Source organism: Tribolium castaneum, chromosome 10, assembly GCF_031307605.1.
Source record: "Tribolium castaneum strain GA2 chromosome 10, icTriCast1.1, whole genome shotgun sequence".
Classification (NCBI taxonomy): Eukaryota; Metazoa; Arthropoda; class Insecta; order Coleoptera; family Tenebrionidae; genus Tribolium; species Tribolium castaneum.
Genome location: NC_087403.1, coordinates 3,347,431 through 3,371,616, shown reverse-complemented (window position 1 = coordinate 3,371,616; position 24,186 = coordinate 3,347,431). Strand labels below are relative to the sequence as shown.

At 38.5% G+C, this 24,186-nt stretch overlaps 6 protein-coding genes and 1 long non-coding RNA gene across 9 annotated transcripts in view; 3 read left to right on the top strand and 4 right to left on the bottom strand.

Annotated features, from left to right (window-relative positions):
* Positions 1-242: 242 nt before the first annotated feature.
* Positions 243-1,651, bottom strand: LOC655443 (multiple coagulation factor deficiency protein 2 homolog). Of its 2 annotated transcripts, none has more exons than XM_015985256.2 (4): positions 1,456-1,651; positions 1,190-1,413; positions 994-1,142; positions 243-700 (listed from the first exon to the last, which is right to left on the bottom strand). In XM_015985256.2, exons 1-4 carry the CDS (start codon positions 1,546-1,548, stop codon positions 555-557), a joined length of 612 nt encoding a protein of 203 aa, XP_015840742.1. In that variant the 5' UTR covers positions 1,549-1,651; the 3' UTR covers positions 243-554. The 2 variants fall into 2 exon arrangements, with proteins under 2 accessions (XP_015840742.1, XP_967080.1); XM_961987.4 differs by having other exon boundaries at positions 243-944; positions 1,456-1,649.
* A 113-nt stretch (positions 1,652-1,764) lies between these two features.
* LOC655360 (fibrillin-1) lies at positions 1,765-6,545 on the top strand. Its single transcript, XM_961900.5, has 15 exons — positions 1,765-1,961; positions 2,165-2,327; positions 2,377-2,449; positions 2,497-2,704; positions 2,751-3,017; positions 3,066-3,251; positions 3,298-3,873; positions 3,923-4,051; positions 4,207-4,587; positions 4,637-4,771; positions 4,821-4,975; positions 5,429-5,634; positions 5,681-5,820; positions 5,871-5,997; positions 6,040-6,545. The coding sequence occupies exons 1-15, from the start codon at positions 1,916-1,918 to the stop codon at positions 6,443-6,445; spliced, it is 3,198 nt and encodes a 1,065-aa protein (XP_966993.2). The 5' UTR covers positions 1,765-1,915; the 3' UTR covers positions 6,446-6,545.
* Positions 6,540-8,291, bottom strand: U3-55K (U3 small nuclear riboprotein factor 55K). The gene is made up of 7 exons (XM_961803.4): positions 8,131-8,291; positions 7,905-8,091; positions 7,616-7,858; positions 7,444-7,565; positions 7,008-7,399; positions 6,817-6,956; positions 6,540-6,772 (listed from the first exon to the last, which is right to left on the bottom strand). The coding sequence occupies exons 1-7, from the start codon at positions 8,173-8,175 to the stop codon at positions 6,546-6,548; spliced, it is 1,356 nt and encodes a 451-aa protein (XP_966896.1). The 5' UTR covers positions 8,176-8,291; the 3' UTR covers positions 6,540-6,545.
* A 131-nt stretch (positions 8,292-8,422) lies between these two features.
* Positions 8,423-10,315, top strand: LOC103313026 (uncharacterized). Its single transcript, XM_008195164.3, has 7 exons — positions 8,423-8,695; positions 8,743-8,846; positions 8,891-9,098; positions 9,145-9,355; positions 9,399-9,505; positions 9,555-9,772; positions 9,820-10,315. The coding sequence occupies exons 1-7, from the start codon at positions 8,682-8,684 to the stop codon at positions 10,248-10,250; spliced, it is 1,293 nt and encodes a 430-aa protein (XP_008193386.1). The 5' UTR covers positions 8,423-8,681; the 3' UTR covers positions 10,251-10,315.
* On the bottom strand, positions 10,310-13,320 carry JMJD6 (Jumonji domain containing 6). Of its 2 annotated transcripts, none has more exons than XM_008195163.3 (5): positions 13,126-13,320; positions 12,684-13,042; positions 12,438-12,634; positions 11,622-12,190; positions 10,310-11,572 (listed from the first exon to the last, which is right to left on the bottom strand). In XM_008195163.3, the coding sequence occupies exons 1-5, from the start codon at positions 13,193-13,195 to the stop codon at positions 11,565-11,567; spliced, it is 1,203 nt and encodes a 400-aa protein (XP_008193385.1). In that variant the 5' UTR covers positions 13,196-13,320; the 3' UTR covers positions 10,310-11,564. The 2 variants fall into 2 exon arrangements, with proteins under 2 accessions (XP_008193385.1, XP_966727.2); XM_961634.5 differs by having other exon boundaries at positions 11,629-12,190.
* Positions 13,321-13,332: 12 nt separating this feature from the next.
* On the top strand, positions 13,333-16,545 carry LOC135267286 (uncharacterized). The gene is made up of 2 exons (XR_010335695.1): positions 13,333-14,641; positions 14,695-16,545. It is a non-coding gene; the product is annotated as an uncharacterized LOC135267286 (long non-coding RNA).
* The window catches only part of LOC655055 (hemicentin-2), a 166,926-nt gene continuing 157,497 nt past the window's right edge, over positions 14,758-24,186 (bottom strand). The window contains exons 3-5 of the mRNA XM_961549.5: positions 19,852-20,217; positions 16,111-16,410; positions 14,758-16,060 (exon numbers count right to left, since the gene is read on the bottom strand). Coding sequence (XP_966642.2) covers positions 15,897-16,060; positions 16,111-16,410; positions 19,852-20,217 — 830 coding nt within the window. The 3' untranslated portion in view covers positions 14,758-15,896. The remainder of the gene's footprint in view (positions 16,061-16,110; positions 16,411-19,851; positions 20,218-24,186) is intronic.

The window sequence follows — 24,186 nt, the reverse complement described above, 5'->3', positions numbered from 1 at the left end:
CTTCTATTAGTTTTATTTTATTTCCGGTACTCGGAATTTAGATAATTAAGCGAAGCACAAAAGCTTCACATTTCATACTACCTCGGAAGGTTTTATTTCTCCTGATTCATTTGATGTAGCTTTCTTGATATTTTCAAAGGTTTTTATTAATTCAGTTTCTAGAAAATAAAGTCTGCGTTCTATTTTTGTTGTCAAAGGCGTGGGGCACTTGCAGCTGCTCCACAACGAAATAAAACACAATAGTCATCGAATTCATTTATTCCTTAGTTGTTTCAACACAAGAGTGACAGTGCCATTGAGTTGGTCCACTTTTTCATAAATAAAAATCAAACAATAATTTATTACGCTATTAAAATAAATATTTCTTAACTAATGGATGGACGCTTCAGCTACTAAACTAAATATGTATTAACAAAAATTAAGAACTAGTAGGAGAGAGTAGACAAATTTATAAAAATGGAATTTATTTGTACAAATCTTTCGTTATATACATACAAATGAAATATACACAACCCACATTAAAAAACGAAACGGACAGTCTCAAACAGCTTAAGTTACTTATTGTTACCTGAAAACAGTCTATATTCACCGTAATCAACAAAACCATCAATGTTCCTATCCATTAATTGCAAAATCTGGTCCACAAGTTGTGTTATAGTGTCATCATCAAACAAGGGCGCTGACACTATATCACGTTTACCTATGGAGAGAGTTTTATGTAAAAAACTGACAGTAATTAGCAGACAAACAAAAGCTAAGCTACTATGAAGTAGGCTTGCCCTGACCGGCGGCCTTTTGCTGGGCCCTAACAAACTCCGGATAATCAATGTAACCGTCCCGGTTACTGTCATCAACGTTCAGGATGGGGTCAATTAGAGTAACCAACTCTTCATCTTTGAAGATCTTGTCCTCTATTTGCCCGGCCTTCTCCTTGCTCCCTTGCTCTACGCAGCACAAACATAAATGAAAACTCTCGTCAGAAATACGACTCACCATGCCAGTGGATCAACGACTTAATTAATTCACAGCCATCCAGCTTATTGTTATTGTCAGCATCGTGCATTTTAAAATAGTGGAACTGCAGCTCTTGCTCGGACATTTTACTGGTGTCAATAGGCACTTCCATATGTTCGGCTATGTGCCTGCAAAACAGCGATTATTGAGGGAACACATGCCCGCACACACGTACTCTTTCTCGTGGGCGATGTTGGCAGCATTCAGGATTTGCTGCGGCTGGCCGTGGTGGTGCTGCGGGGCTTGCTGCTGCAGGGGGACCTGTTGCATGGGCACCTGCTGCTGCATCGGCACATGCTGCATGGGCACTTGCTGGTGCTGCACGGGAACCTGCTGGTGCTGCACGGGCACTTGCTGTTGCACGGGAACGTGCTGGTACTGCTGCTGCGGCGGAACCCCCTAAAGCGAGACTTACAAAAGGCCAAATATGGGCACGCTTACTTGGTAGTGCTGGGGCGGAACCCCCGGCGGCGCCCGTTGTGCGTGGACCGAAATTAGAAAAACGCTACTAAAACATGCCAAAAGCGCCAACATTTTGCCGAGTGGTTAAAACGGTTCAAAATAAATGATCTGTACACTTAGCATACTTCAAAATGAACACGTATGTCAGAGCGTTGCCAACGTGACGCCGGTGAAGGCCCGCCGGGGGATTCAAATTGGAATTTTGGAGGGAAAAGCCGCACCAATAAAATTGACACGCACCGGATACGTTTTAAATTCCTATTTACATTTGCTCAAAAGCATTATCTGCGGCTGGTTGGAAGAGGGAAGGTAGATTTGTCCGTAACAATATTTGTTTGGAAAGATAAGTAAATGCATCTTGTGCCCTTAACAGAGAATGAAGTAAATAAACGTTTGATAACAGTGATCAGTGCAGTTCGGGTTTACACAAGTGCGAAATATGAACAAACTCGTAGTTTTGCTATTCGTAGTTCCCCTAAGTGCAGGTACGTGTTTTCGATTTTTTCGAAAATATTGGGGCACAACTGGGTCAGTTGTTTATAAAGGAAATAGGTTTTGGGCTAGTTATTATTAATAAGTCATTATTAACGTGGCCTCTGAATAATCGAATTTTAAATTATGGTAATGCGCTATTCATGTCTGCACCACATTCTGTATTTATTGAATACATCAAATTGCAATATTTTAGCATTAAATGTCGTCACACTTAAGTATTGTTGCGGAGTTGGTACCCAGCATGCTAACGCCGGGCACCAATGCGAAGCTTTCAAGCCCCCGATAGACGGGGTGCGAAAAGACGACGAGTCCTCCTGTCTCCATTCAATCGACGTTTGTTGCAAAAACCGAATTCAGTAAAACCAAACCACTGGTCAAACCCCAAACTCGCTTTCAATTTTTTAGGGAAATACAATGCGACAAAGGCATAAATGACGCTAAGAAGGGACAATCGTGTAACGGGGACGGTTTCCAAAAAGTACACCCTAACCAATTGTTTTATTTTTCTAAGTAAATGTATTTAAGGACTGTTGCGAGGCTTGTCAATTGGGACGCGACACAGGCACGTCCACAAAAGCTTGTCAGGAGTTAGGACTTGGCCTCCCGTTCGATAAAGCTTTTACTGAATGTTGCAAAGAGATAATTGAGTCTCCAACAACAACAACAACAACTGAAAGAACAACCACCGAGGCAATCAAATCGACCCCATCCACAATTTACTCCCCATTGCCACGTTTGTACATAACTCAGTCCATTCCAATAAAAAACCAAAATTGTAGCTCTGGAAAACGTGTGTGATATTGGCGACGTTTGCGCCCAAATCTGCATCCCGACCCAGGATTCGTACAAATGTGCGTGCAACAAAGGGTTCACTTTAATGGGCGATGGCATTTCGTGCAAGCCTGACAAAAATAAGTCGCCGAAAAAGAATGATAGATGTTCCGTGAACAATCCCTGCGACCACGAGTGCATCGACACAGGGGTCGCAATTAAGTGCTCGTGTCGGGAGGGCTACGAGCTAGCCAAGGACAAAAGGACGTGCCAAGGTTCGTTGGGATAAACTACACTTAAGGAAATTGTTTTATTAACACTAGATATCGACGAGTGCGCCCAGGGAATCCACCAGTGCGAGCCCACCGAAGAATGCGTGAACGAAGAAGGGTCGTACTTCTGCGACGACCCGAACTTCCAGCCCGAGACCGACCTGAACACCGACATCGAACTGGACGGCAACTGCCCCACTGGCTACAAATTCAATTACGAGAAAAAAGTCTGCGATGGTGAGTGGCAAAAACCGAAGCCGTCACAATTCACCCAACTTTTCAGACATTGATGAATGCGAGTTTGATATCATTTGCCCGCGGCCGCAGACTTGCATCAACACAATTGGCTCGTTTAAATGCGAGGATAACACCCCGCAATGCCCCCCGGGATTTCACTACAAGGACTCCATCGAGACGTGCACAGACATCGACGAATGTATGACCGGAGACAACGATTGTAACAAAGAGTCGCAAGTTTGCCTCAACACGAAAGGGAACTACACTTGCATCGATAAAGTTTCGAAAAAGACGTGCCCTCCCGGGTTCAAGAAAAACCCGCTTACGCAAAACTGCGACGACATTGACGAGTGCGTCGAAAACGAAGAACCGTGCGGGTTTAACGAAGAGTGTGTCAATGAACCTGGGGGGCACAACTGTGTTCCAAGAAGTGGGAAAAAGACGTACGAGTACCCACTGCGGCCCCCCTACGAGCCGGTACTGCCCCCGAAACCCACCGAGGTGGCCTCCAGTACCTCCACTAGCACTAGCACTAGTACCACCACCACCACGACTACGACAAAGCCACACGTTTCGTGCCCAACTGGGTACAGATATTCCCCACAAACCAACTCATGCCTTGGTATTTACGTATGAAAACCGCGAAAGTTTAGTAAAATGAGCGGTTTCAGATATCGACGAATGTTCCGAAGATCCACAAACCTGCGACAGCAGTCAGGAATGCTACAACAGTCCTGGGAGCTACATTTGTAAATGCAAGCCCGGGTTTAGTAAAGACTTCCAAACCGGAGCTTGCGTCGGTAAAAAATTAGTTCCTTAAATAATTCCCAGCTTTTTTCTTGCATTTATCATTTGCATTTATTAAAAATTAATTTGGTTTTGATAAATAGTTCGCTAATAATAATTAGTGGCCTTTATTAACGTAGTTTATTAATAATTGTGTTTTCTACTGTAGATATAAATGAGTGCCAGTTAAACCAGCACGACTGCACGCAGGCCCAGCGCTGCGACAACACGATCGGTTCTTACCTTTGTGCCAGGATAACTGGCTGTGGCACTGGCTATACCTTAAACTATGCCAATGGTTTATGCGAAGACGACGACGAGTGTGCCTTAAATACGCACACGTGTAACAGTTTAGGTCCAAATTTCAGGTGCCGGAACACTTTGGGTTCCTACCGTTGTGACCCTATCAGAATTGTACCAAAACCAGCGCCTACCCCTTTAATCCCTGTTTTCTCGACACCTTTCAGCACTCAAAATTACCCCGTTCTGATCGGGACACGTAAAAAATGCCTTCCGGGCTACATAATGAACCAACACGGTGTCTGTGAAGGTACCACAATATTTAATTCATTTGACTTTAGTCAATTTTTCAATCCTAGATATAAACGAGTGCGAAAGCAATCCCTGTCCCCGGGGCCAAAAGTGCCTCAATTTCAATGGTAGGTATGAGTGTCTTTCGGAGCTACAGTGCAAAATTGGCTACGAGATGGACGAAGCAGGGGAAAATTGTCTCGGTAATTTGTTTTTTTTTTTGAAAAACTGTTACTTAATTCTGTTGTTAAGATATAAATGAGTGTACGAGAGGTACGCACAAATGCAAGGACACCCAAATTTGCAAAAACGGACGCGGATTTTACACGTGTGAGTGCCCTCCGGGCCACCACATGAACCCCATGACTCAGAGATGCGAAGATATCGACGAATGCAAACATTACAGGGTTTGTTCTTAAACGCCAGGCTGAGGCAAGCTTACCGCCGCTACAAAAATCCGTGTTACATCACGAAAAATGCAATTCAAACAAACACGCTCACATTTCATTAGAAAATAAGAAAAAAACTGAGAAATGTGTGATTTGCCGAAAGGTTTTACGGTCGTTTAAAGTAACATTTTCATAAATTTATGACACTACACTCGAGCTGTAGTGGCAAAAGTATTTTAAAATGTGATTAAACCGGTGGAAAAATTATCCTTCAGAGAAAGATTATAAATAAATGGACCGTTATTACTTTAGGATTAGTATTAAAAAATAATTAGCTAATTATTTGGCCTGTGGAATTAAATGAGATATTTCTTAATTTGTCGTCCGACAAAACCTTCGCGTGTATAATTATAATTTATGGGCTTGCCTCCCTGCGTTAGTCCGAGCCCGATTTTTAGAAGCTAATTTTAGGCTTGCTATCTTAATGCCGAATGTGTGAATACAATCGGCTCGTACAAATGCCACTGTAAGGAGGGATTTCGGGGAAAGGGCAACTCGTGTGAGGACATTGACGAATGCAAAGAAAATGCAGGGTTGTGTGAACACAGCTGTGTCAACATTTGGGGTTCTTATCGATGCGCTTGCAAGCAAGGTTTTATATTAAGTTACGACAACAGGTAAATCTTTTCACAAAAAAACAGGCCTAATTTGCATTATTTGTAGAACGTGTACGGACATCGACGAATGCCAGAAATTCAAAGATAAGAGACTTTGTGTTGGAATATGTGAAAATGTTCCGGGGAGTTACCGGTGCAAATGTCCGGACGGGTATCGTTTAGGGAACGATGGGCGAACGTGCATCGGTAATTATTTTCTCCCGACGAATTACGCCTTATTACAGATTTATTTACAGATATTGACGAATGCCAGCAAAACATCTGTCCTCGCCACGATGACATTTGTTTGAACACCCGGGGCGGCTATAAATGCTACACAATCAACTGTCCCCCGAACTACATCAGGGACCCCCAACACAAAGGGTACTTAACCAACGTGTAAACCCTGACTGTAATTACTTTTAGGCGCTGTAAACTGCCGCAAAATTTCTGCGACCGCAGAGACATCCAGTGTATTTTAAGGCCCGAGCAGTACACTTATCACTACATAACGCTCGTTTCCAAACTACCAATCCAACGCGACAGCGTCCAATTCTTCCAAATCAACGGCCCGATATGGATCACCACCCGCGCCGAGTTCTCGATGGAAGTGGTCAAAGTCGAGGCACCGTACGGTGTGCAAAAATGCGACGAGCGCTATTTCAAAATGGTCAAGCTTGACCCCAACGCTATGAAAATATTCCTGGTGCGATCGATTGAAGGCCCCCAGGAAGTCCAGCTCAAAGTCGAGATGCACCTCTACCAAAACAACATACTAACAGCGAACGTGGTCTCGTACATTTTTATCGTAGTTTCGGCTTATCCCTTCTAGAATAGCGAGGTGGAGGATGTGCGAGTTTTCAGCGGTGTTAGTCTAGCTAGTTTGTACGAGTACTTACTTTTCTATTTCAATAAAATATCGTAGATATAAATTAATCGTTTATTTGCAACGGTATTACGTGTATGCTGTTTACTGCCGACTTAACGGTGTTCCACCTACCTAACCTGTGGTCCCTTCCGACCCCGACCACCAGTTTCCGCCCATCTGAAGTGAACGCCAACGCGTTGATAAAACCAGGGACTGGTATTTCAAACAACTTAGTTATTTGGAGAAACTTATTTTCCAATTTCCAAAGCCTAAGGAAGCCATCCTGTGACCCTGGAAAACTTTCAATAAAACATAAAGAATAGAGTTAGACCAACCTGACGCTATGACATCGCTGTGGACGTGTGACCCCACGGCACTTATCCAAAACGGCTGGTTATTGCTCGAGTCAACACCATGTGCGGCTTTAACACATGAGATGGGCTTCTTTTTCAAGCAACTCCAAACACTCACTTGCCTGCAGCCAATTTTGAAAAACAATTAACTACCGATTTATTTAATTATTTACCCATCGTCCCCCCCAGAGACAAAATACTGGTCACTGATCCATTTAACACAGTCGATGTTCCCGGGATGGGCGTTAAAAATCAACTGGGACTCTTCGCTAACTTTCCACAGTCTCACAGTGCCGTCGCGGCCCCCGCTTGAGAGGGGTTTATCGGAGTTGAGGACGTCAATGGAAGTGATGCCGTCTTGGTGACCGAACAGCGTCTCAACAAAGGCCATTTCGTCCAAAGTCCAAACTCTCACAGATCTGTCGCTACTGGCTGAGTACAAGGTGTGACTGTTGTGTTTCAAGCAAAGGGCAGTGACTGGCTTTTTGTGGCCTTTGAGGGTTGAGACATGCTGCAGGGTTTGGGGGTCCCACACTTGAATTAAATTCGAAGAATCGCCAACAACCTAAAAACTTGCCTCAAACAACGCCACCTCAAGCACAACCTTACTAGAAATTTGCTGTCTGTGGAAATTGCTATGCTGTAGATGCAGCCCGTGTGGCCTTTGACTTGTTCGACGTTTACCTTAACAAACGGGATAATTCCAAATTTTTTATTTTCTTTAAGGGACCCTAAAAACTGTACTAAAGACGTGTTCAAATCAATCGAGAAGTAGTTTTACATTTAACCACAATTCCGTCTTTGCTGCCGGAAAAAACCCAGTTATCGTCCGACGATAAACAGAGGCACGTAATTGTATTTTGTTGCTCGCGACATTTCAAAACTTTATAATTACTTTGGTCTACACCTTGATACTTGTCGGCAATTGTAATTCTGTACTTCCCGATTTGTTTCAAATGATCTGTTTTTAGCCTTTCTGATATAACTTCTTTACTAACTTCCTTGTCTTGTAACCGCCTTTGCTCTACAAAGAAATGACCAGTTCGTTTTTTTTGCCCCACAAACGTTACCTTCGCGTTCAATTTCCTCTAAGTAAACTTTGGCTAGCCTTAGCTTCTTTTCTTGTGCCGTCTCATGCTCGTCTTCCGACTCTTCGGCTAGATTATGGTCACTGTCTTCGTCCTCGCTACTGGTCACTTCCTCGTTTTTACTGGAGGCAGGTTCAGCCCTCCGTTTTCTGCGTTTATCTGCTGAAAACTAGACGAGAGTGCGGGAAGGACCCAAGTTGGGACTTACTTTAGCAGTGCCGTTAATTGACTTTGACTTGATAAAAAATGACATCGTAAACGTAATAAACTATAAAGATTCTGTAAATAATTGTCACACGTGCTGGGTTGATAAATTTTTTGAATTGGAGGTTAAGTCATGCTCATAGAATAAGAGAGAGCTTTAAACAAACCCACAGGGACGAAAATCCCCAAGCTAGTGGCCTTGGAATTGAAAAAACAAGAGAGAAATACGTTTTCGTTGATAAAAATTATATTTAATTGACCCATAAGGCAGTCTACTAATTTTACACATACTTTACTGTCTCCGAAAGCATAAATTCCACAAAAGTAGAAAAACAATCTGCGATATGAGAAATACAATTATAAAATTAAATAATTCCTTCGTTAGTGCTTTCAAATCCAGTAAAAGGTGAAAAAGCCGTCGATTTTTGTTGGTTTTGCGCATAGGGAGATAATTTTTTGCCCCACTCTTGTGTGGGCACCCTGAGCCGATTGCATCGTTCGAATCAAAGTGGCGGCATAAACAATTGAATCATTTGACAGGCTAGAAAATTGACAATGGAGGCTCTCTTGTAAGTTCCTGAGCCTTATTAGCAAAAACTAATTAATTTTCCTTTAGACACGAATTGGATCAGTTCGTTTACGTCCCTATGACGCGGGCAGCAAGCCGGCTGGTTGTGGCCTTTGTCGCAAACCGATTTTTTGGAGAAATTGCCTTCAACTGTATGGGCCACTCGGTTATCTAAGTGTACATTTTTGCTTTTCAGCCGTGCCCAGGGCATTTATAAAGCTGGGCTGCTATTTTGGTGTTATCCACTTATTTTTCCTGGTTTCGTTTGAGCTGTTTTTGTTCTCGATAAGCACGATTATGATTTTTGCCGCATGCTTTTGTATTGCTTTGCTTCTCAAAAAAATGCTTAAATGGGATGTGCAAAAAACGCTAAAAATACTAATCTTAATTTATTCCTGGTTTTGGTAACAGGCGCCTGCGGGTGTGGTCGCAAGTTTAATTCTTGGGCAGTTTTAGGATTCATACGGAAAGGGGCGACTTCGATGAATTCATTCTTATTTTCGTTATTTTGGCTATTAAATTGTTATGCGCGGCTGAGACGTTGGAAAAGAAAGCCACGTTCAAGCTGCCGAAAGTGTTCGTCTTGGTCTCGTATTTGTGCTACCTACCGTGGATCACCTTCACTGATTTTGTCCAACTTTTCGACAAACGAAACCAAGTGGTGAGTTCTTATTACAATAAAATACATTTAAAACCGGTCTTAGAACCAAGATTGGTGGAGGATGGTCACGTCAGCGGCCTCCCGCGTTATTCTTTACAAACTGATGTCATTCAAAATGATTGATTACGACATAGTCGGTGATTTTTTGCTGTAAGTAAATATAATTTCGATCGCCAAGCCAACTTATAGTTTATTTCAGAAAGCCACAAATATTCTCAATTTTGCGAGCAGCCCAGTTCAGGACTAAGTATTACTACACCGCGCAAGTGGTCGAATTTGAGATCTTGGCACTCGGCTTAAAAAAATTCGAGTGGTTAAGACACTCAGTGTTTGACTTCCACGTGGCTGAATTTTCTATCCTCATCAAAGACTGTTTCCTAAACCTTAACATCCCCTTGACAACATATATCCGTGACAGTGAGTTCTGAGAGTGGTCACACTTTGGTTTCAATCTTTATTTTCAGAGATTGCAGCAGCAAAGGATAAACGTGTCGTTTTGTTCCACGTTCTGGCAATAATCTTCATTGTGGCCACTTATAACATTAGGTATTCAGTCTTGTGGATGCTAGTCTTGGGTAGCATGTACCTGCAAGAAAAAGCACTGCATGCGCTTGCCAGTTACTACGACATTTGCCTGTTCACGTGCCCCACACCCTTTTGTTACCACAATTTCGGGTCGCGCAAATATAGCTATTGTTTTTTGTATTCAGTTCTAGTCGTGCACAATCAGTTTCGCATCTCCATACTTTTTGTAAGTCCCACAACTGTTAATTTCATGTCGTCGTTCACGTGCACGCTTTTTGCCATTGCCATCGACATGGTCATAATCCTCCTCATGAGCATGAAACGTAAGACTGGCGAGTTCCACTACTTCAGGTATCTGAAGAAAGACTGATTTTAATGTGTTCCGCTATTTTAATTTATATGACAATGTTTTGAAATAAAAGTTTTGCGTATTAATTAATATTTATTTAGAAATATTTAAAAGACAAAAGGCACACACAGAAAGTTGATTACACTTGTTACATAGTTGTTCACTGTTTTCTGAGTAATACTTGGTGGTAATGGGCTTGAACACCATTTCGTGGTATGTAACAAAATAAGTCAAACTTAGTCATGTCCTCAAATAAGTATGTAGCCCAGTAACTGAACTGCAAATAAATAGTATTCAACAAACGATAAGTGCCTGAACAAATGTCTTGCGACTGAAATAATTCCTACTGCCTAAGTGGCACCAAGTACACCAGCGCGACAATTTGACACTTGAGTGGGGCAGAAGCTACAGTGGTCACCTGGCAGTGAAGGTTCGCGTTATCCATTAAAGAAATTCTTTGATACTTTTTTGGCAGAATTAACTTAAATTAATATTTATCTCAACTAAAGAAAAAAGCTCAAAAACGTGAAATATAATAATTGACTTTCTCTATTTTTTTATTAAATGTACAGCAGTTAATAATAATAATGGTAGTCTAACTGAACTTCAGTTATTTAATTTTTATTGTTTTGTAGCTCCAACGTATCGTTAGTGTTTCTATTAAATGTTAATTATAAACAAAAATAAACATCAATGTTTAAAAAAATAGTTTTTCTCTTAAAAATCTGAGAACTTGAGTAGTCATAGTTTAGTATGGAAGTTTCCCAAGGTGGGTACTTTAGCTTCTGGGCACCTCTAGCAAGTCAATTTATCCTCATCTGATATACTCAGCCTGTGTGAAAATAACCGATAAAATATTGAGCCTCATTTCGTGTATACATTTGCAGTTTCTACCAAATACCAATATACAAATTCAGGCACTAGCTTAGATCACAAATGACCCAACAAGGAATATATACATAATCTTTGAGGGAGCTGAGATATAATACAAAATAGTCAAAGCACTTTAAACAATAACCCTTGAAAAAATTGGTAAATTAAGTCACCCTAAATACTGCAGGAGTCGCAACCTTTTACAAAAATTGGCACAATTTACAAATCGTGTATAATTTACCAATTTTCCTTCGATGAGACAATAAATAATACAACGTTAAATACTCGGAAACAACTTAACTAGATTCAATGATTGAATAAACCTCTAAGAGAACGGACTAAAGAATGGTAACTAAACAAGTAAGAGAATTTAGATATCAATCTTGCCTCACAGACAGTGGTTCATCCGCAGTCAGACATGATATGGAAGCTCGATGATTTGAATTGAAGTCCGTGGCGCATTCAGAGCTCTGAAACCGAGACCACAATCAAGCGCCTCGCCGGCCCCGCCCCACTAACCACTTACATTGGTGCGAGAAATTTTCCTATTGCGTTCCGACTCGTTATCAGACTTCCTCCTCTTCTTCTTCGCAGTGATGGACTCCTGGCCACTGTCGCCGTCCTCCGAGTCGGTGCTGTCCGAGTCCGAGCTGGAGCTCGACGACGAGTCGCTTGAGCTGTCGGACGCCATCCCCGAGGGCTGCTCGATGTTGATCCTCTCGGCCAGCTTGGCCAGGTCCGGCTCGTGCTTAACCAAAGCTTTCAGCCATTTCCGCGAGAACTTCGGCCTGCCTCTGGCCGTCTTGTGCCAAACGACGGGGAAATTCGTCCGGCTGCAGAAGTTCTGCGTCACGGCGATCGTGGTGTCCAGGTTGAGGACCACATGCCACCAACCGCCCGGCACGAACACGGTTTCGCCCGGCTTTTGCAGAATCTCGATCGGCTGGCAGTCAGCGGGCCACGATGGTTCTTTGGTTTTCGGGTAGATGAAGTTGAACCAAGTGATCGCTTCGTCCAACTGCTTGCCGCCCACAGAACTCGTCACTTTAAGCAACTCTTTCGGCGTGTGCGTCGGGAACAAACACCATCTGCGAGAAAAATTACACATTTTACGTTTTATTCAATGCAATCATGCTTTCCCATCAGTCCACAACATTACTTAAATTATTATTTAAACACAAAAACTATTGGAAATTACGATAAATAAGAAAATAAACGTTTCGTCGTTTTCCTATTCAATACGCTTAAGAATTCTCGTTAGAATGAAGAAACTAACAATTTTTTCAAATGGTTTTCGATGTTATTATAAATGAGAACAAACTAAGAGTGGGTTACCGCTTGTGTCCTTGGATGAGGGCGTTCCAGGCGCTGGTGCCGAGCGGGTCGATGTGGATCCCGGTCCCGGACCTCGCGGGCCCCATGACGAACCACCTGTAGGGCGGCCTTTGGTTTTCCCCTGCGTATTTGAATAAGTCGTCTCTGAAGTAGTAGGGCACTTCATAGTCTTCTAATAATTTTTTCCGGCGTCGGTGCTATACATAGGTGTTTAATTTTTTGTAAAAGGGGTTACGTGGTACAAACCTCGCCGAAATTGCTATCAAAAATATATAAGGGGCTATCGTCTTTAGAATTGAGCATGTAATGTACATAGTACTTCATCTTCAGCTTAACGTTGTAACCGTCATTGTCCTCGCCACATTTGAACTTCTGGTTCCTGTATTTCTTGACCAACTTCTCTAGCGTCCATTTCTCGTTGGCTTTCCAGCCTACCTGAGTTCCAGTGATAACGACTGGCTTGTAGGGAAGCTCATAATTTGATATAAATTCGCGCTGGGAAACTTTTGATTCGTCAATGCGTTCGCAGTTGTCAGTGAAGTCCCAGAATTTCTTAAAATTGTTCGCATAGTTGCACTGGATCCAGGACTCTTTGGTGCTTAGTTCTACGCCAAGGAGAAAATTAGTAATAGGGCAATTTACGAGTTTTCCAGAAAGTAAGGGAAAGAGGTTAAGGATTGGTAAATACCTGGTCGAGCTTTCTTCTTTACTTCTTTTATACGTTTGCGTGCCCTGTGTGCAAAATTAACATCATCCATTCCTTGAACTAAAGCAATTTGAAAAATTTTTGGTGAAAAAAACAGAAAATTATTTCAAAACGTTGAAACTGAATCAGCAACAGTCAAAACTCCACCGGAGGTGGCAATCCTGCCTGTCAGCTTTGCGCCACACGAGAGGTTGGCAACGCGCTGACGCGCATTTTTCTAATCACGAGCCTGGTTATAGAACTGAATTGCTGTGTTTTAACTACTTACACAAGATATTTCATTAATAATTATCTAATATTTCAAGTTTAAATACAATTTTGTATTTATTATATGTTTAGTTAATTTTCTTATCTATTCAGCTTGTGTAAATTTATTTAATAAAGTAGGGATGCAAACATTTGGTAATGATCAGCTTCACATTTATTTTTTTGTAACATTAAAAACCATTTACAAATAGCCACAATTTTGCAAAAAATGACTATAAATCTTCAGGCTGTTACTTCTGAAAATGTATCAAATTACCTCATTTTAACTTTGAGGAACAAAAAACTAAAAGAATCTCACAAAATGTGAATACTGTTTATGATTCAGTGGGACACAGCAGCTTTTATTCGATATTTCCGAATTGTCACATACCTAACACATTCATCCACTTCATCACTCATCATCATAATTCATAAATAAAATAAAATGAAATGATGCAATAAAATAAATATACAAAAAGTATATTGTATATTTCATACAATATATTGTCAAATGAAACGTTTAGTTTAAAATTTAATTTATTTTATGCAATTATCGGATTTGTTTTGAGGGCACACTGTCCAATCTGCCGAAGTAATGCACAAATTTGAAACTTAGTCTTTAGAAAAAATGATAAAAAAATTGTTTTTGAAAAAAACAGGTTATGGAAAAATCTTATTTGAAATATTTAAAAAAAAATACAATATTATAAATAAGTCATATGCAAAACTCCTGAAAAAATTACGTACCATTTTTTAATAAAAAATACAAACATTTAAAATGAAATAAAACTAAAGAAAAAAAACTAAAGAAATCATTTTACTAATTACTTTTCAGAAAAATTCAATTCAAATTTCGCGTTCACGAGCTTGTTGGAAACGTTCTCACTATACTAGAAAGCGATTTTCGGTAATAATTCTCTCTGATTTTTTTAGGTTTTAATGAGCTTTTTTATTATGAAGCAAAATTATGATTAATTAATTAATTATTCAGCTCGCGTAAATTTATTTGACAAAATAAACATGTATTTATAAAAGTGGTAATAATTCTATAAACAGCTTAATTAAATTAGATTTATAATATTATAATTGTATTTATAAATAATCAACACGCAATACCTACTGCACCAAAATAAAATATACAATTTGAAATGAAATTTATAAACAAGTGGCTGAACGTGTTAGAGGCAGTATAGTAGCTTTATTATTTATTAAAAAAGTTCTTTCGTTATTAAAATATGGTGCTTTAACACCAGTAATAATGTGTTATTTTCCACATTTGAAATAAATTGCACCGTCAAGTTTCAGATTCGATTTGTGTTATTTAATGATTGAGTTGATTTAGTGGGGTGTTTGAGAAGGAAAGAGTGGTTTATTATAACGATTTATTCAACATAAAGTTGGGTTACATTCTGTACTTACCTAAAATACATCAATAAAATTGATATAAAATAAAGGTAAGTCCTAAGGGCTAATAATTTCACAGATTTGAGTAACAGCGGATCATTTACATTTTTATTTGAATTATGAACGCTAGATTTTGAATAATGTACAACATTAAAATGAAAGATTTACAGCATTGCAAAACGAACATTCGAGTTTTTAAAAACAATTAAACAGATAATCAAAATTTTTACAGTAAAAATACTTTATACATCAGCTCTTTCACCCATCATATCAGAAATACAACTGCAATGATATTCATTTTACATTTATAACTAACTAACTTATCTAATTAATCACACCTTTAATTTTAGGCTTAATTAACTCACATTTCAGTATGCGTCCGTTTCACTGAATAACCTGGAATTATTTACAAACAAAACACTGCAAGTTCAACAGTAAGTAGTGTAGTCTCACTTCACACATGAAGTTAATTCATTTATTAAAAATTACATTTATATTATGTATGTGGGTATGTAGATGAAAGAGGACGACAGTTCCTGAAGTAACGTGTACGTGAATGTTACATGACAAAAACGATTTATTTTCAAACAATAAAACAAGTAACATCACCATCAATTCCCGATGAAAATATTCGTCCAGCATGCAATAAACATAGTCTTATCACAGTTGCTCAATAAATTCATTTATGGAGGGATCCAACTCCAATTTAACACCAACAAATCGAAAATTAGATTGTCCTCACAAATAGAGGCGATAAATTTCGTTTCCACGTTACATAAATTACACAAATCCTTTTCACATGGAAATAATAGAAATTCACAATGACGAAAATAGAAATTTTCGTTTTCTTCAAACGTACGCCACCGACCTACACCTATAAATCGAGCCTTGCCATTAGTTATTTGATTTATTGTTTGAAAACGTATACAGTGGTCGTAAAACGAAACACTATTGAGAATGTAATGAAAACGTCTAAAATGCAAAATTTTGTTATAGTACAATCTCATCGCTTCTCCCTTTTACCTTAAGTCAGTTATATAAAATCTAATTAAAAAATCAGTAACAAAACGGAACCAGTGATCTTAAGCGCGGACGTTGGTAGTTTATGTGGCCAGCAGCTCGACCAGGACTGCCAGGCTGAGGGCCACGGCGATGGCGAATCTGGGTGGTGTGCAGGCGGCGAGTCCGAGCCCCATGGAGAGATGGGACCAAGCCGGGATGGGAGAAGCCGAGTTCTTGCCTCGTTGCATGGCCGCAGGGTGCTCGCCTGCAAGCAATCAAGGTAAGTGAGTGGCAATGGGGCCGATTCGCGGCTACCGTTGAGAACGTGCAGGAGGACGCTTGCTGAGTCCAGATTGGAGGGGCTGCAGGTGTAGTTTCCTGAATCTTCCGTCCGGGCGTGGAAAATGATGAGTGTGCTCACTGTGGTGTCTGTTCCCACACGATCTGTGCGTATATCAATTGCACTCCGATCATATTTCAGGACGCGCTCGCCGTCGTGATACCAGAAGATATAGGCGGGTTCCTCCAAAGACTGGGTGATCACGCATTTCAGGCTCACGGTGCTTCCGGTCTTCACATAAATGTCAGATTCGCCCGATATCTCAATTTTCGGGACTGGAAGAAAAGTTACTCACAATTATTCACAACAATTAAACTAAAATACTGTAATACTAAAATTAAAGTACAGTGGAACCTCTATAAGTCGAAGTATAGAGGTTTCGAGATAAAGAATAAAGCTTTTTAAACTCCGATGTTGTTTTATTTAACAATTATAAAATTAACAAATTAAAGAAAAACCATTAAATTCACAATATACATAAATGAACATAAATTTGTAACTTATTACACGTTTGTTAGTATTTTTTCCTTATTTTTTTCAGTTCAAATCAGTTCCTTCTCGGAATGAAATAGTTAAGTCACTTGGCTACAAATATTTTTTAATTCAAGACGAAAGTCATCTTACAGTTCACGTTTACGTTTTAGTTATTACTTATTTTTGTTTTTTTTTTATATTTATACTTATATTGCGTTTACAATTTAGCGCCTTTTGCAAGGGCTTATGAATCTTCAGAAGAAGAGAAACACTAATAAATTGAAATATGAGGTTCTGAAAAAAAACAATACACTATGAAACTGAAAAGCTTAAAAGTATAAAATGGTATACAAAAAAAAAATAAAAACAGTAAGATTAAATTTCGGTCGATCGAAGAAACTGAGAGAGTGATAAAATAAAAAACTATACCTAGTGCTGCAAAGTAAGAACATTAAGAAATTGGAAAACTGAAATTATAAGACACTGAAATAACGAAGAATTGAAAAATTTAGGAAATTAATATGAAGTATAGAAATTGAAGAAATTAAAAAGCTAAAATACTGGAAGCCTGAGAACATAAAAAAACAAGAACTTTGCTAAAAGTTGAAATGCTCAAGCTAATAGCTAAAAAGATATAAGATTTGAGACAAATAAATCACCAGAACCGGTTTAAGGGCTGGTCTCTTTTTCATTTCGCCTTAGATGCGAATAAAATGGTCGATTCTGCTTGGGTTTTGAAATAATTTGAGTTTTGTACTTTTTTAAATTTATTACGCAAAAACATTTGAGACAAATAAAACACCAGAACCGGTTTAAGGGCTAGTCTCTCTTTCATTTCGCCTTAGATGCGAATAAAATGGTCGATTCTGCTTGGTTTTTGAAATAATTTGAGTTTCGTACTTTTTAAAATTTTTTACGCAAAAACATTTGAGACAAATAAAACACCAGAACCGGTTTAAGGGCTGGTCTCTCTTTCATTTCGCCTTAGATGCGAATAAAATGGTCGATTCTGCTTGGTTTTTGAAATAATTTGAGTTTTGAACTTTTTTAAATTTTTTACGCAAAAACATTTGAGACAAATAAAACACCAGAACCGGTTTAAGGGCTGGTCTCTCTTTCATTTCGCCTTAGATGCGAATAAAATGGTCAATTCTGCTTGGTTTTTGAAATAATTTGAGTGTTGTAATTTTTTAAATTTATTACGCAAAAACATTTGAGACAAATAAAACACCAGAACCGGTTTAAGGGCTGGTCTCTCTTTCATTTCGCCTTAGATGCGAATAAAATGGTCGATTCTGCTTGGTTTTTGAAATAATTTGAGTTTTGTACTTTTTTAAATTTATTACGCAAAAACATTTGAGACAAATAAAACACCAGAACCGGTTTAAGGGCTGGTCTCTCTTTCATTTCGCCTTAGATCCGAATAAAATGGTCGATTCTGCTTGGTTTTTGAAATAATTTGAGTTTTGTACTTTTTTAAATTTATTACGCAAAAACATTTGAGACAAATAAAACACCAGAACCGGTTTAAGGGCTGGTCTCTCTTTCATTTCGCCTTAGATGCGAATAAAATGGTCGATTCTGCTTGGTTTTTGAAATAATTTGAGTTTCGTACTTTTTTAAATTTTTTACGCAAAAACATTTGAGACAAATAAAACACCAGAACCGGTTTAAGGGCTGGTCTCTTTTTCATTTCGCCTTAGATGCGAATAAAATGGTCGATTCTGCTTGGTTTTTGAAATAATTTGAGTTTTGTACTTTTTTAAATTTATTACGCAAAAACATTTGAGACAATTAAAACACCAGAACCGGTTTAAGGGCTGGTCTCTCTTTCATTTCGCCTTAGATCCGAATAAAATGGTCAATTCTGCTTGGTTTTTGAAATAATTTGAGTTTTGTACTTTTTTAAATTTATTACGCAAAAACATTTGAGACAAATAAAACACCAGAACCGGTTTAAGGGCTGGTCTCTCTTTCATTTCGCCTTAGATCCGAATAAAATGGTCGATTCTGCTTGGTTTTTGAAATAATTTGAGTTTTGTACTTTTTTAAATTTATTACGCAAAAACATTTGAGACAAATAAAACACCAGAACCGGTTTAAGGGCTGGTCTCTCTTTCATTTCGCCTTAGATCCGAATAAAATGGTCGATTCTGCTTGGTTTTTGAAATAATTTGAGTTTTGTACTTTTTTAAATTTATTACGCAAAAACATTTGAGACAAATAAAACACCAGAACCGGTTTAAGGGCTGGTCTCTCTTTCATTTCGCCTTAGATGCGAATAAAATGGTCGATTCTGCTTGGTTTTTGAAATAATTTGAGTTTTGTACTTTTTTAAATTTATTACGCAAAAACATTTGAGACAAATAAAACACCAGAACCGGTTTAAGGGCTGGTCTCTCTTTCATTTCGCCTTAGATCCGAATAAAATGGTCGATTCTGCTTGGTTTTTGAAATAATTTGAGTTTTGTACTTTTTTAAATTTATTACGCAAAAACTAAGTGTTTAAATACAATATTTGCTACAAAATAATGAAATGTAAACGAGCAATATTGTATATTTTTATTAGACAGGCGAGTCAATACGGCAGTGAACAATGGAATTATTCAATTAGAACCAGCCTTTCGAGGCCGCCCGGGGACGGGGGGCTTATCGTTGTGCCACTATTAATTAAATGTGATTACCTTAGACCCAAATTGTGTATAAGGGGATTTCAATACATCTGCTATGAATTTCAGCGGGCAATAAAATAAATCCCATTTTAATAATATCAGTGCTATAGATTATCTCTCGTTTCGCATTTGCAACAATTTCATATCGATCCGCGACTTATGAAAGCAACTCAAGTCAAATTTTCACTAAACTTCCCTTCTCCCACTGTTTCGCGATCTTTTAAGCTGATTGTTTGCCCAAAAATTTAGACCCTCAACTTTAAATTAAATCTATTATAAGCCACTCTTAAGAACCGAGTGAAGGACTACTCAACCTATAATTCTAACACTCTTACCTACTTCTCAGACTGATCCGTCGAAGTATTCAAGAACACTAATTAAAATTTTACAAACTTGAAATTTTCCCGAAGCTCGAACCAATGAAATAATAAATACGGCACAGATTTTTTGAAACGCTCGGGACCGAGACAATTTCGTACTTTCTTAGTGTGGCAAAAACGCCGCAACCGAAATATAAAAATAAAGAAAGGTGAAAGGAGTTATGATTATTCAAAGTGGCTGGGGACGCACCTACGACGTTGAGGGTGATGAAGTGGCTCATTTTGGGCTCGGTGCTGACTTGGCATTCGTACTGTCCGGCGTCCCTTGGCTGCACGTACTTAACTTGTAGTGTCCATGTGTCGGTGGCTTCGACCAGGAAAGCCTGAAAGCGGTCGTCGGCGATGAAAGTATACCTATCTACGGTGAGAATATGAGCGTCTCGCCTCCTGATCCACGACACAGATTTGTTGCCCAACTGTTTTACTTTACAAGGGAGGTATGCGTGCGTTCCCAACTGTGTCGTTATGTTGGTGGTCGTTGTGGGATCAAAGTATGGCCCAGTGTATAATCCTGTGAATCTTTTAACTGCATGGGCTGCTTCTCCGCCGGAAAACACTGAAAAAACAAACCATAACTTAGAATCTGGAAGCATCAAGCCGGATAAATGTGATGCCGTAATTATATTTTCGCGGTTTGAGGCTTAATAGCCCCGCGAGAATAATGACTGCCTTAAACTATTCCTCGTGGCGACCAAAACAATTTTTTAACTGACTAGGTATTTTGCCGCAAAACTTCGACTTTACGTTAATTGGTGTTGTGAAGTAAATGTGATGATAATTTTTGTAATTTGATATGATGTCGGTGCTGAATATGTATATGTGGGAGACGTGGAGTTATTGATTATTCAAATTTCCTTTGTTTAATCGAGAATGCCAGGGTGGATGATCCTTAACCCGTTTGCTATTGACGATTCTTAGAGTTCTTATAATATAATCACGTTTTTGTTGGATGAATGAAATAAAGACTTGGAGAGATTATTGGCTGGTGGAATAGTGAAGAGGGGATTCGAGTTTATTCGCTTAACTGGGAGTGATTTGCAACTAAAGCCGGGCTCATTATTGGGGATATCATTAGTGAGATGGAAGATGAAAATGTGGAGCATCATCAGATTTTCTTTTAGGTAAAAATCAATGCGGAGTCGGATCGAGATGATCAAATCGAGTTAAAGCCACATGTGGTTCGGACATCTTATAGAATTAATTTCCTTTCATATTTTAAACAGGCGTAGGTACAAAACTCCTAAACTTTTATACATTTTACAGTCGACTGCCTGGGCCTCAGAACTTCCATACGATTTACGAACTTTTTAAGATGAGGCAATCTGTTAACAAAATTAAAAATTAGGGTCGACTTCCGAACTTCACACCCATTCAGAAAATTTGTTCAAGTGATTCCGTTTTATTGATCGGGCGAATATTGATAAATCACGTGGTGTTGTAGAATGTTAAAGTTCTGTAAAACTTAATGGTCTATAAAATTTAGACTGATTTCCCTTCTCCTAGTTTGTTTTTTCTAATTGCGCTAATGTCCCACACTTATCGAACTTTCCTGTGCTACGTAAGCACACCTTATTGTCGTTTTCCACAAATTTATGTTGCCGCCACAGTTATGTACATTGCATTCGACCACACTATCAGCGAACTTTGCTAATTACACACCTACGTCTATTTTAACGCTCCCAAGTAGACTCCGAACAACTATTTCTCACAAGTCTACACATAAAAATACAAACTCTTAATTACGTTTCCTTCCTACTTCTGCCCTCTCTTAAATAACAAAGACAGCAAGCAGTTCGGCCAAAGTCGGGCTAATTGATGCTTTTAAAACAATTACTCTCGTTATTTAAGAATCTTATTGATATATCATGGCAATGTTAAGTTTATTTTTGTAAAAGCAAACGCTGTAGTTGTAAGTTTGAAACCCACCCTTCTGTATTGTGAATTATTCCAAGCTTTCAGGAACATAAGGCGTAGGGAAGTGTTTTGCTACAGTCGTTTATGTGATATAATTCCGGTGCCGAGATTTCCCCGTTATTTATGAGTAATAGAGGCCTGATTATACTTTACACACTGTGTTTTATGAGTGAATTCTTCTACTCAATTACTGCACTAATTCTTTTTCCAAAGCCATAACTGTTTAAAGATGGTTTAACTGGCCTTCGTATCGGCTCAGTAGTAATTAGATTATTGTTTAATATGAATAGCTAACATTACATGTTTGTATTAACCACATGCAACATCAACCAGATACAATTAAACTGGAAGCTAAGCATTTCATTTCAACAAAGATATTTGTTCTACATACTAACGCGATCTGATATTAATCAAAATTACCCCACACAACTGTCAAATTGCATTCAACAGATTATGTGACACTCCCCCAGCCGAACTATTCCAGTAAATAAGCTTAAACAAGAGCTATTTTTAACAAGCATCGCAATTCCCTCATTAAATTACATTAAATCCTATCTCAATACAAGAAAACTGCTTGTCAGGCTTAGTGCATGTGCAAAAAGAGTAAAATATCTGTCCCGGCGCATCCACCATTTTTGCACGTGAACGTTATTGTTAAACTCGAACCTGCTTTCAGTTTGTTATTATTTTTTAATAAAAATTGCTGTAAGTTGTGAGTGGATATGAATTTTGCGGTGTTTATTCAGATTGGAAAGCAATTAGAAGAGTTGTTGGAGTTTGAGGGCGTTGAAAGTTGTGATCGTTAAGAGGATTATCATAGAGCGAGTTTGTTAGGGTTTTTGTTTGGAGAGAAGGGTGTAGAACGGCGGGGTTTAAATTATTTTGATACATCCGTAAACAAAACGCAACATCCGATGAAGTAAATCGATCGACATAATTGCAGGTGGAGACCGGTTGCATTGTTCATTATGTCGGTTAGGAGTCAACGTTGACCATTTTAACTGAAGCAATCATGTCCAATCATTGCATTACGCAGTAATTTACTGATGGAGCTTGCAATTAACATTTATTAACAAATGATTATCTAACATTAACAGTCCTCGCTACAATTTGCAGACTCGTTATTCAATGGTTTTGAATTTCCACTTGAAGCGAATCTTGAAATACAAAATACCAACAGTAAGGGGAATTATTTACTTGCTCTCTAATTAACTATGTACAATCTTCAAACCGTTTTTCATCTCTTTGCATTAATAAATATTACATGGATTTAATTAACTGCAACAGCCTTTAAAGTGGATTAACTAAACTTGCATAAAGGGCGTTTAAAAATCGGTATAGGAGAGCAACGAGTGCACAAGAATTTAATATTTTCTCCCATTCCTTTTCCTCTTATTGTAAACTATAAAAAACTCGACAAGTTTTATTAAATTGTGTTGAGCTTTATACTAAAACGTGTTTATGAAGTGGTCGGGTTTAATCTTTGATTAAAACCGAATTGTTCATTAGAAATACTTTTCAGGCGCAAATTACGAGAATTATTAGAATTCCAAACGTAACAGCCGATGTTTGTTATTCTGGTAATGTATTTTTTCCGAATCCGTTCCGGATAAGCTCTTTTCCAAGTGTGTTAAGAGCTTTAGACTTCTCAACTTAATTATTGTCCTTAGTAATGTTCCTTTCGCCACCTATTAACTTTATTTCGCCATCTATCAAACGGAAATTCCTAATTAATTCACCACTATTGCTTTCCGGCTAATTACGACTTTAGTTTTCACTTCCAATGCTCCGAACTTTATAAAGATAGCTAGATAAATCACTGCAAATACACTGAATAGCAATTAGTTCGCAACTATTCGTAAACCGATAAAAAGCAATTTATTAAAAATGATCCCCAGTTGCTCTCCGAATTAATTACCTGCAGAGCAACAAGAAAATCAGTTTCTTACGTGCAAACTTTTTCGCTTTCGCGCCAAACTTTGAGCACGAAATTAACGTGGGAATATGAATTTTTACGAAGAGACTTGAATACAGAAGGCATTTGTGATTTGAAAGCAATACTCGTGTTTTCCGTGCAGATCCAGTCAAGGTGTTTGATTGATGGTACTACAGGGAGTTTAAGAATTTCGTACAGCTCACTGATATACTTGTTACGTTAAATTATGGTATAAAACTTTACGGAATTTTTGCTTTATTAAAGCTAATTTTTGCGTTAATACATCCGATATTTTCTGCCTGAATGCGTTTGGAACAAAACCATTAGAAAAGTATCGAATATTAATTTTTATTCCGGCGCATCCGCCATTTCCACGCGAATTACTGTTGGAACATTTGAGTCATGTAAGTTTCATACAAATGGAAGCTTTTTTGAATCATTTGTTGTGTTTTTGTTAGAGGAGTTGCATTAGACGTAAATCCGAACGTTGCGGGTGAATAAAATATTCAGTTTTTCTTCTGTAAAGAGCATTCTCAAAGGATTTCGTTCGTTATTACATTTTGTGCTAAAAAATAGTTGAAAACAAAGTTCAGTTGCGTTATGTCGTTGCGTTTATTATTTCTTTTAAGGTCATTAGAAACATCGTCGGCTAAGAAGAGAACATTCTTGGAATAA

What these genes read in the sequence shown, in the direction of transcription:
- LOC103313026 (XM_008195164.3), top strand. An exon ending in TGGAGAAATTGCCTTCAACT is followed by an intron (nt 8,847 to 8,890) that starts GTATGGGCCACT and finishes TTTGCTTTTCAG; the next exon opens with CCGTGCCCAGGGCATTTATA. An exon ending in ATAGTCGGTGATTTTTTGCT is followed by an intron (nt 9,506 to 9,554) that starts GTAAGTAAATAT and finishes AGTTTATTTCAG; the next exon opens with AAAGCCACAAATATTCTCAA.
- U3-55K (XM_961803.4), bottom strand. Translation starts at nt 8,175, where the DNA reads ATGTCATTTTTTATCAAGTCAAAGTCAATTAACGGCACTGCTAAA. An exon ending in CAATTAACGGCACTGCTAAA is followed by an intron (nt 8,092 to 8,130) that starts GTAAGTCCCAAC and finishes ACTCTCGTCTAG; the next exon opens with TTTTCAGCAGATAAACGCAG. An exon ending in AGAGGAAATTGAACGCGAAG is followed by an intron (nt 7,859 to 7,904) that starts GTAACGTTTGTG and finishes ATTTCTTTGTAG; the next exon opens with AGCAAAGGCGGTTACAAGAC.
- JMJD6 (XM_961634.5), bottom strand. Translation starts at nt 13,195, where the DNA reads ATGGATGATGTTAATTTTGCACACAGGGCACGCAAACGTATAAAAGAA. An exon ending in AAAGAAGAAAGCTCGACCAG is followed by an intron (nt 13,043 to 13,125) that starts GTATTTACCAAT and finishes TCCTTGGCGTAG; the next exon opens with AACTAAGCACCAAAGAGTCC. An exon ending in TTGATAGCAATTTCGGCGAG is followed by an intron (nt 12,635 to 12,683) that starts GTTTGTACCACG and finishes ACCTATGTATAG; the next exon opens with CACCGACGCCGGAAAAAATT.
- LOC655443 (XM_961987.4), bottom strand. Translation starts at nt 1,548, where the DNA reads ATGTTGGCGCTTTTGGCATGTTTTAGTAGCGTTTTTCTAATTTCGGTC. An exon ending in TTCCGCCCCAGCACTACCAA is followed by an intron (nt 1,414 to 1,455) that starts GTAAGCGTGCCC and finishes GTCTCGCTTTAG; the next exon opens with GGGGTTCCGCCGCAGCAGCA. An exon ending in AACATCGCCCACGAGAAAGA is followed by an intron (nt 1,143 to 1,189) that starts GTACGTGTGTGC and finishes GCTGTTTTGCAG; the next exon opens with GCACATAGCCGAACATATGG.
- LOC655360 (XM_961900.5), top strand. Translation starts at nt 1,916, where the DNA reads ATGAACAAACTCGTAGTTTTGCTATTCGTAGTTCCCCTAAGTGCAG. An exon ending in CGAGAAAAAAGTCTGCGATG is followed by an intron (nt 3,252 to 3,297) that starts GTGAGTGGCAAA and finishes CCAACTTTTCAG; the next exon opens with ACATTGATGAATGCGAGTTT. An exon ending in ACAAACCAACTCATGCCTTG is followed by an intron (nt 3,874 to 3,922) that starts GTATTTACGTAT and finishes GAGCGGTTTCAG; the next exon opens with ATATCGACGAATGTTCCGAA.